This window comes from Antedon mediterranea, chromosome 6, assembly GCF_964355755.1.
Source record: "Antedon mediterranea chromosome 6, ecAntMedi1.1, whole genome shotgun sequence".
Classification (NCBI taxonomy): Eukaryota; Metazoa; Echinodermata; class Crinoidea; order Comatulida; family Antedonidae; genus Antedon; species Antedon mediterranea.
This window is the reverse complement of record NC_092675.1, coordinates 1,460,589-1,471,264: the sequence shown is the minus strand read 5'-3', so window position 1 is coordinate 1,471,264 and position 10,676 is coordinate 1,460,589. Positions and strand designations below refer to the sequence as shown.

General features: G+C 35.0%; 1 protein-coding gene across 3 annotated transcripts; it reads right to left on the bottom strand.

Annotated features, from left to right (window-relative positions):
* Positions 1-6,788: 6,788 nt before the first annotated feature.
* Positions 6,789-10,646, bottom strand: LOC140051330 (uncharacterized). 3 transcript variants are annotated; one of them, XM_072096515.1, is made up of 5 exons: positions 10,566-10,646; positions 9,862-9,953; positions 9,156-9,579; positions 8,506-8,738; positions 6,789-8,127 (listed from the first exon to the last, which is right to left on the bottom strand). In XM_072096515.1, coding segments are annotated over exons 2-5 (843 nt in total). In that variant the 5' UTR covers positions 9,864-9,953; positions 10,566-10,646; the 3' UTR covers positions 6,789-7,943. The 3 variants fall into 3 exon arrangements, with proteins under 3 accessions (XP_071952616.1, XP_071952614.1, XP_071952615.1); XM_072096513.1 differs by having other exon boundaries at positions 9,902-9,953; positions 10,566-10,645; XM_072096514.1 differs by having other exon boundaries at positions 10,602-10,636.
* Between the last annotated feature and the right edge of the window lie 30 nt (positions 10,647-10,676).

Here is a 10,676-nt window from a genome sequence, read left to right as displayed (position 1 = left end):
GACATAGTAAGCTGTAGAGTCGCGGTACACGCGACTAAAAATGCCAATCTGCAAGCACTAGGGTAATGAGATAATAATAATACTTAATAAAGTCATGGAGAACTATAGGTGTGGTTTAGTAGAAAGAAAGAAAGTAGAGGAGAATCACTACTACTTGTTCTCAAGGCTAAAGTACAGTAGGCCTATAGTTACTAATGAGAGATAATTTTTAAAAGTGAACAATATTTATAAATAAACTGGACTTATTGGTAACGTTTCTCGTCCTGGACGCATTATCTGACCGACTGGTGTTGCCATGAATAAGTAAAGTCCAGTTGATTTTGTTTTAACATACCTACTTATATATGTTTTTTATTTTTTGTTTTGGTCAAAATTATCAGTAGTATTTAGGTTTAAGGTTAGATTGTTTCATGGTTTTCACAAGCGTCTTGAGCACTTTTGCGGATACGTGCGCTGTACAATTATTATTATTATTATTTACCTATGTATGATAACTAATTTTAATGATTTATAGTATATTTATCATTATGTATCTTAAAATGTAATAATTTGATAATTGTAACATTTCTGATGAATGCTGACGTCATCTGTGTTCTCATTTTGCATCAGTTGGCATTGATACTGCATGGTATCCGTCTTGATTATGTTGAATGAGGTACATTGATGATTCCTCCAACAAGCGTGAGCACATCTAATATTAGAACGTGTCCATACAGACCCGATCACATCACCAGCCAAACAACCGTTGGTAATCTTATACATATTGATCACATCTAAAACAAAACGCAAACATAGGTAATATGGTGACATTTCGATCGTTTTATCCCGTATATTTAAGGCCAAATCAGACATCGTCTCGTCGGGGGAGGTTTTAAGTTCTCCCGACGACCTAAAAACTACGCCCGACGATGTCTCAAGACGACTCGTCTCGTTTGGATTCAACTCAGACAGCACCGACGTGTCAAGACGTTTCGTCGAGCCTCGTCGTACGATGCTGTCTGAGTTGGCATTAAGCGTAACCAATAGTCACAAATAGCTACTTTCTCAACGGAATTTGTGTCCTCGATTCATATTGAACAAAATAATTGTACTTCAGCCTGAGTTTAAAACTCTGTGTACACGCTTCTGATAGAATACTTTAAAACAAAGATAATTATTTAAGTTTTGCCTTACCCTTTTCACAAATTGGAAATGTAGATCGTTTGCTATTGCACCTTACATCATACCACCAACCAGAAGCAGTTTTACTCATTGCGCATCGTTCATTGGTTAATGCACCCTGTGGCTCACCGCGTCCCCATTCTGATACAGAAAGTGAGAAAAACGATTATATTATTATCAATTCACATTGTGGCACATTTTCTAGACTGGTGCATTGTTTTGCCTTACCAGAGGCGAAACAAACAGTGATAAACCTAACCTACCAATATACAGTATTATTGTTTTAAATTCATTAGTTGGCCTACTGTGATATCGGTATATTAATTATTGTTAACATACTTGACCAAGTGAGCTCTCTTCCATCAAGACAAACGTAGTTGTCACTATCGCCGAATCTATAAATTCCCATCCAGAACTCAGGAAAATCGTTCGAATACGGCTTAACTAACTCCAAGATCATTGCATTCTCTTCAACTGTGTCGATGACGACAAAATCCGAGTCATTTTCGAGGCAGTGGCTTCTTGCTTCATCAAATGTAGTTTTGACCGGTTCAGCGAGCGGAATATAACATTTACGATTCCAGTGCACCCAGTCGGTTGTCTTACACGGTTGGTGATACGGCGCTACAAGAAATAAATAGTTGTTACTGCGATATGTGCATTTAGAAATCGCAAAATGTTTAGCAATATTGACAAAATGTTTTGATCTTATTCTTACGTAATATAAATAGGGCGCAGTTGAAATGCATTCTACATCATTTTACCAAAGAAGACAATTATTTATCGGATTTTTACCTTCTTCTTTCGCAAACCTGTAAGACCAAGACAGCATATACCAATTCTGATCATCCACCTCCCACCCTATTTCCGTTTATGTGACCAAATCGATAATATGAATGGCAGAGACGAATCTTTTCAACACAAACGCAGTGGTGCCGCCGGAGACGTAGTTGTACAAGGGAGCACAATAGGAGGACACATAAAGACACATGGATAGTGATGTATTTGTATAGCCATTGTGTCGAATTTCTAATAAAACAATACATTATTATTTTTCCTCACCTGTTTCACACAAAGCATGTCTACTGCTGCTGCAGTCAACACCAACCAATCCAGTTTGATTATTATTAAGAGTAACACATCTCTCCAACACTGTACTTGTATTATTATCCAAAACTGTGTAAAAGGCATATATCGTTAGTTTTATTTTAAAGGAATTACCAATTAGGAAAATAATGTTATACGTAGTTCTGGGTGTTCATGCTGAATTCATACTGGAACTTAAACAATGTACTTAAGGATTTAATAATCCCAAATCAATATGGTTTTCGTAATAAATAAGGACCAAAGGAAATAGGCTAATGTTAAAAAAAGAGGGAATATATTTTGTTCTAAAAAAATACCCAAATATCTAACCATATAGATACCTCCATGATCTAACCAACAAGTTGCAACGACTTTAAAAAAGCAGTCTCCAATGCATCTAATTCTGCAGAAGACCTTACTCTCTTCGACCTATTGAGAGGCAACTAAGCGAGATGGGGTATCAATAAACGATCTAACAGAAGTAGGCCTACCAATACATTAGATCTATATAAGTAACATAACTCAAGATGGGTATGCAGAAGATAATTTAATGCGGAGACGAAGACATCTTATTTCTTTAATGCAAATATTTAATTCCCAGAAATATCAGCCGAAGATACGGCTGTGTTATAGTTTCAGTGGATGTGGCAAACCTATTGATGGTCTACACAAGCAAGAGGGATGAAGAGAGGAACATTGAGTGATGATGACATCAAGTGGAATGCTATACATTGTCTTACACTGAACAAACGCAGATCTAATTGAACCATGGTGGCCAACCATCGTAGCATCAAGTCGTACATGATGCCAGATATATGTCAACGATTTGTTGATTGAACTATGGTGGCCAACCTTCGTAGCATCAAGTCGGTACATGATGCAGATATATATCAACGATTTGATTGAATTATGGTGGCCAACCTTCGTAGCATCAAGTCGTACAGGTAGAACAAATTAGGTAACAGCCTATATTAATTACCTATATAATTTGAGAATTCTCCAGAACCAATCCAGTGATATCTGTTTAAGTAATTTACATTATTTAGACCGATAAATACATCATCATATAGTCCCGATTCCAGAAGTTTGGTGTGTATTAAATCATGTTCTTCACTCGAACTTATGACAGCAAGATCACCACCACGTTGTTTGCAGGCTTCTCTTGAATCAAACCAATCCACTGGGTTGGTAATATACAAATAACATCTTCCATTCCATATTTGCCAAGGAGAAGGTGGGCATTGATTTACACCTTATTAGAAAGTAGAAGAGAAAGGTTAAGTCCCTGAATTGGAAGTATTGAAATCTGTCCAAGGTAGCGGAGATGATTTTTATGAAAGCTTTTGTTTTGTTTCCTTTCATTATTTTGCCCAATTGTTTTATTTTGGTTGCACCACTAACGACAGTGTGTGCCACTGATAAAAGTGATGACTAATAAATAAATAAAATGAAATAAACAGATTTTGAAAACCATAATAAAGGTAGTAAGCCAACTTACCTCTGACATATACAATGATTGGAAACAGAAAGCATAGAATCTTAACAAACACAGACATCGAATCTATAGTGTGTTTTCCGTCATGAAAAACAAAATACATTCCTTTTCATTCAGTTATTCAATGCAAAATAACTGTAAAAAACAATACAAAAGTACTCGTTGTTCTTTAGAATGTATTCATAAAGTTATATAACACAATAAGTGATCTACAATGTTTCATAAATAAATTCAATTATATATTTGTAGGTAATGATCAATATCATAACAATAATATATTTAACTATAAGTCATAAATACACGTCTCACATAGGCCTAATGTTTATAGTTATTCTTTATTAATTTTATATCATTGTACAAACCGAAATCAATACAAAGGTAGTTATTTTAAAAATTAATATCCATTCGTTATTATTCCTTACAAATGATCAATAATGTGTCAAGACTGGAAAAAATATAGCTCTTTCTGACAGACATTAAAATCACCCATGGCAACAACAATTTTGATATTTATAAACTCCCACTTTTATTGGTGATTGGTATTGTCCCCCTGTGTTACTTTTACCTTGTGTATGGCTGGGAGTCTTAGATCCTCTCTAAGGCGATGGAAAGTGAAATCAATGCATTTGGCACTTCGTGCTATAGAATCATGCTAAATATCAAGAGAACAGATAGAGTGCCAAATGCTTCTATCTATGACCTAACCAAGACCAGACCGCTAGTGGAAAACGTTAGATCCCGCCAATTGAAGTTCCTGGGCCACGCGCTTCGAATGCCTGATGACGAACCATCCAACGAGTACGATCTGTATGTTCCTCAACATGGGGAAAAAAAACCAGGAAGGCAGAGAACCAACTTTCTGAGATACATCCAACAGCTTTTGGGGGATGAAGAAGGCATAATTACCTCTGATAAGCTGTCAGAGTTAGCCAAGGACCGTTGTGGCTGGAGAAAGCTTGTAGTCACCTGCTCAGCAGACGACTGATGATGATGATGATTGTCCCCCAAAAAATAAAGATTTAAAAAAATCCAACTTTGAATAGTCCTGTAGTTTTAATCATTTTTCACTTTTGTCAAAATGGTACGGTACAAAAATAATGATTTCATGCAATAAAAATACAAAATACAGTTAAATTTAACGAAAAACCCAATGGGTTATTTCTAAACAATGGACTATTTTTTTCTTTAAATTACGTTTTTTTTCCAACCAATTTTTGGAAAAAGTGAATAACTGTTACATTATGGCCTTCAACAACAACAACAATAAATTCTGGGCAAAATATATCTTTAATGATTTATTTATTTTAACAAACAACACTGATAATAGTGAACTAGGTATACCAATACGTTTTGCGTAAAATATGTAAAAATGAACGATAACACAAACATGGGAATATTTGAATAGAAACATAAAATTTAAATGCACAATGTAGGCCCTAATAAAAATTCAAAAAGACAGACATAAAAAACACATGTCATTATTTATTACCTGTATTTTCTTTTGCATGTCATACATTTTACTACAAATAAATAGCGTTACAGTAGACTTTAACGATTCATCAAAATGTGTAAAAAAATTATTTCTATACAATTATAAGATAGGTTAAAGTGATATGTATTAAGCAGTAAAAAATAATAATAAAGTATATATACAAAACCAAATATTGATTAGAAATAACATATTTCATGAAATATCCACCGGTCTGAAGTTGGGGGATAAATGGTCGGCTAAAGGTTCGTTCCCACTAGAACGTAACGCAAGGACGTAAACGCAACGCAAGCGTTTTAACCAATGACAAGCGAAGTTATAGACAGTTAGCAATCACAAGCGAATAAGCCATCGCTTGTGATTGGTCTATTCACTTGCGTTGCGTTACGTCCTTGTGTTGTGTCGCTAGTAGGAACCACGCTTTAAGGTACCATAATTTTGAGTAAGAAATGGTCTCTAACTCTACTCCTATTTTTCGATTAAAAAAAACGAAAAGTTTGTCCGAAAAATTGTTTAGAAATGAAAACTATAAATGTTGATGAATTAATTAAATCGGTCTTCTTCCTGTCCGGCCGTCACCTGAACTAATTGAGTGTCTTTACTCAATGTGAAATAAACATACTAAAAAATGGTCATTTACTTACAGAGGTAAAATAATATTTAAACTTCTCCTGTCGTCGTCTACAATAGGTGTTTGGTGAAGACGATGCAGTTGCAGATTAGATGGAAACTGACTACAACGCGACAACGGTAAACAAAAGAAAGTGTGGAACCACACTGAGCATGTGCAGCCAAACAACATTACTTAAGAAAAAATGAAAATCATATACAAATCATTATTATTACAATAATAATATTATTTCAATATTAAAATGTTAATGGAACTGAAAAGACCAATGGACGCACTTATGTTGATTGTGCTGCTCTTTCCATGGTGGCTTGATTTTTGATCTGGAATATTCATAATTCATTCATCTGTTTTTTTGGTTTTGATTATCATATTAATGTACAGAGGCTGGTTGCTGACTGAAGGAGGAGGGTGGGGGAGATTTCAATTCAGAACTAAATAATACATTAAAAGGAGATGAGAAATGTATCTGGTCATTTTCCGGTAATAATAAAAGTAGAAACGGTATAGAACAATTTTTACCTCGGAATAAGGCGTACAATTGACGGTAAATTTTGGAATACTACACTTATTTAATGTAAGGTTATATACTGTGTGTTTACAGACAGTTACGGAGTAGGTAGGTGGATGATGTACTATTCACCATCCATTGACAGTGTACCTTTACGGAGTAGGTGGATGTGGATGATGTACTATTCACCATCCATTGACAGTGTACCTTTACGGAGTAGGTGGATGATGTACTACTCGCCATCCATTGACATGTCAATTTGACAGTGAACCTTTACGGAGTAGGTGGATGATGTACTATTCACCATCCATTGACAGTGTACCTTTACGGAGTAGGTGGATGATGTACTACTCGCCATCCATTGACAGTGTATCTTTACGGAGTAGGTGGATGATGTACTACTCGCCATCCATTGACAGTGTGAGAATAAATGTGAAAGGATGATATTTTACCACGATATTTAAAAATCAAAGAGAATGCCCTTGTTGGACAAATTTAGATGAATCTCCCCCATCACACATGCGTCTTCGTAAGTTACAGCTCTCTGTTCAATACAAGGACGTACACTTTCATTTGTATACTGAAATTAAAGATAAAACTTTATTGTCATGACCACAACATGGCGAACATGAAATTTGTTTTCCTTGATGCTTAATTACACACACTATACAGAAAATTTACAAAATGTAATAAAAATCTTATACAATATATAAAGACTAATATTAGAAAAATGACATTGTTGTAAGAAGGCTGAAATAAATAACTATCTTTGAAATGTTGAGTTGTAGATATGTATTGAGTTGTGGACAAATGATTTCCTACATCGAGTAGTATTGCATTTTAAAGGGCGGATTCTAGCTGAATTATTAGCTACATATTTATCATTTAATGGGTGAGCTATCCTACAGTAATCTATACTGATACGGAGTACTAGTACTATATTATAAGTGGTAGTAAATGTTTCATTTATAAATGTACAACGTAGGACAATATAATAGTATACAAATAAATAACACTAACAATCATCATCATATGCTGTAACTCAATAACCTGTTTAGGTATCTACCGGAAATTTATTTAAAATTACTTAAAATGCGATCAAGGCAATTTGATATTGCCTTGGTTGTGTGCCAGTAATAAGATGAACTTTAATATACATTCTTATAGTATAATGAATGAATAATAGAACTAACCAAGGCAGTTGCCTTAGTCTAAGAATATCATAATGTAATTCACCTCAGCACTCATCTAAATTTTTTATAATAATCATAATTAATTTTATTTATATGTTTGTCATCTGGAAATGCGTTTTCATTATGATTTTTTTTTTAACTCAATGTAATCTTGCTTCCTTTATAATTCATAGCGCAAGATTACGCATGCCCATGCCATCAACAACATGGTGGTACTTTTGAGGTGGCCGCGTGTCTATCTTCACCCCCCATGTAATCTTGCTTCCTTTCTAATTCATAGCGCAAGATTACGCATGCCCATGCCATCAACAACATGGCAGTACTGTTGAGGTGGCCGCGTGTCTATCTTCACTCCACGTAATCGTGCTTCCTTTATAAATTCATAGCGCAAGATTAAGATGCATACGCATGCCCATGCTATCAACAACATGGCGGTACTGTTGAGGTGGCCGTGTGTCTATCTTCACTCCACGTACACGTAATCGTGCAAGACTTGCCTCATTAATTGCCTTACAGTCATTTACATGCAGTTCTTTTAGACTTGGACAATTTGTACCAAGACTTCTGTAATGAAAACAAACTATTAATACCACAATCAAAAATATCATATTCAACTATTATATATACACAGTAGTATATATGATATAAGATAACATGTTTCCTTAATGTTTAATGGGTTAATTTTGTGTGGTGGGATTATATCTGAGGACCTTTCTCTGTATCAATCAAGTACTGTACTAATATAAAAGACAACAAAACAGTTTAGCTACAGTAGTATGAACAAATGCACTTTACTTGTAGATTTCCAAATTAAGAGAAAGTAAAAGTGTGTTGTATTTTTGTGGCAACAATGTATAAAAAGAATGACACCTAAATGATTTTGCATTAGATAAATAGAAAAACGAGTTATAAATTGATTTAGTGTAGAAATCATTGGTATACCTTATAAATGGATTTGTAATTCTCCAACATCCTTCAACGTCCAAATACTCTATTTTGTTCCTTTCACTTATGATGATTTCAATTGATCTGTTTGTTATACCATAGATTTTTGCTACTGACAACCATTTCAGGTCCTGTTGCGTAGTACATATGACGTACACAGTATCATCCGTCAGCTCCCAACAAGCAGTGAGATCAAGGTGCGTCAATCTATTACACTCGACCAACAGTATCTACAAGTATAATGATAGCAAATAAACGGTTTCATGGTTTTGGTGTCAAAACATGCTTGGACTTTGAAATCCTGGGTTCTATTTTGGTTTTGGCTCAATTGCGAAGATCTTAATCCGACTGAAAAGTCTCAAATGATCAATAATAGTTAGCAGTAATTACAGTATACTTAATTATGTACAGTGGTCAGATGTAGAGGGGTTGATAAATTTTGTGGTGGTAGGCAACAAGGATTGTAACAAGGTTGTAAGAGGGTAGTAAGTTTGCCTGTATATATATCCTAAGTTTAGAATATTAAATCAATCAAAATCAATTTATTCCATAAAAATAAGGATATGTAAAAATATGTCATCAAAAAGATATGGAAAACTCAAAATAAGCAAAGCTTTTAAGCCGAGACTCTTAAAAAAGTGAATTACCTCCAATAGTGAAGACTGGATCCAATGACAGTTCTTAATAAAAAGCTTCTGCAGAAACTTGCAATTCACAGCAATTGTTTGAATTGTGATTCCAGTCAAACTCAGTCCATCTGTCAGATCCAATGTCTGTAAAACTTTATTATTCTTAATAACCTGTACAACGTTATCATCTTTCATCCATTTTAAACCAGCGAATTTTAATCTCCGAAAGCATCTTGATTGCGTAACAGCCTGGAAGGTCTCAGGTGATAGTATATTCTTTATGTCAGATAAATCAAGGAACTGAAGCTGTTGAAGGTAGATGTCAACAATTGTTTGGAAGTCTTTGCAGATTTGTCGAAGGCGAAAGACTTCTTTTAATGAAAAATATGACAAGATTTTTGGAATTATAATGTCTTCCCATGGAAGAACTTTAATCAATGACCTGAAAAAAAAAACCAAACATATTTGTAAGTGCCTATTTTAGTTAATTTCTCAGAAATTTGAAGTTGTTGAAAAACAGGTCAGATGATAAAATTTTGGCAAGACTAAAATTTTAGTAGTGAATGAATTTATTTTATCGGCACAGTGTGTTTAATTTAAAGTTTCTTATTGCCATGGTTACCTATGTGTTTAATGCCTTGCCTTAATGCCTAATGAAAATGTACAGTATATTTAACACTAACAGGAACTGGATGCATGGTAGAGATAGTGCTGATTTACATACATGGTTGAAAGTTCTGATAGCTACTTCCTATAGCACATACATGGATTTTATTGAATTTCCTTTGAACTTTAAAAACATTTTTCTTGACAGATCTGTAAAAGGAAGAATAAGTTTAAAAATGTACAGTACAGTACTATTATTAGTAATTACTCAGTCAATTCAGTTACGTGCTCAACTCAAACATATTATTATTTTTTTATTATATAGTTTTTTAGATTCAATTGTTGAATTTCTTTTATTTAGTTAGTTTTATTAATATTATTTTGCACATGAGGCCTACTACTACTTCTGCTGGGCCTCTAGAGCCTAACTATACTTTCTTAGGCCTAGCTCTAGGAGGCTAACTAAACTCTAGCTAAGGGGTCACGGGAGGGGGGGGGGGGGGGAGGGGTGGTGAGTCTAGCTAGCTACTAATCCCTCCTAGCTAGATTAGAGTAGCCCTGATTAAGCATCTAGTCTAAGGCTAGGCCTAGCCTAGGCTAGATCCAGCAGGGGATCTAGGCCTAGCTAGGGCCAGGCCTAGCCTAGTACTAGTAGGCTAGGCCTACTACTAGCCTAGCCTAGCTAGCCGGCCCCTATAGGCCTTATTAGCCTAGCTAGGCTTAGTTTTAGTATTTATTGTAAGTAGACCTAGTCCGTACACTAGCCTAGCTTCGGATTCAGCACTAAGCCACTAGGCCTAGTACTAGGGTCTCAATATTTACTTTAGTTCGGAATATTCGGGAATAATCTAGGCCTACCCCAGCATTCTTAGGCCGGCTAAGCCATACAGCACAGGATCGGAGGGCATAAAAGGCCTAGATTGCTTTTCCTGG

Coding starts and splice junctions, on each gene's coding strand:
- LOC140051330 (XM_072096513.1), bottom strand. CDS start 9,939: ATGTTTTTAAAGTTCAAAGGAAATTCAATAAAATCCAT. Junction 8,739..9,155: donor TCCAGTCTTCACTATTGGAG/GTAATTCACTTT, acceptor TTATACTTGTAG/ATACTGTTGGTCGAGTGTAA. Junction 8,128..8,505: donor ATTACAAATCCATTTATAAG/GTATACCAATGA, acceptor TTTTCATTACAG/AAGTCTTGGTACAAATTGTC.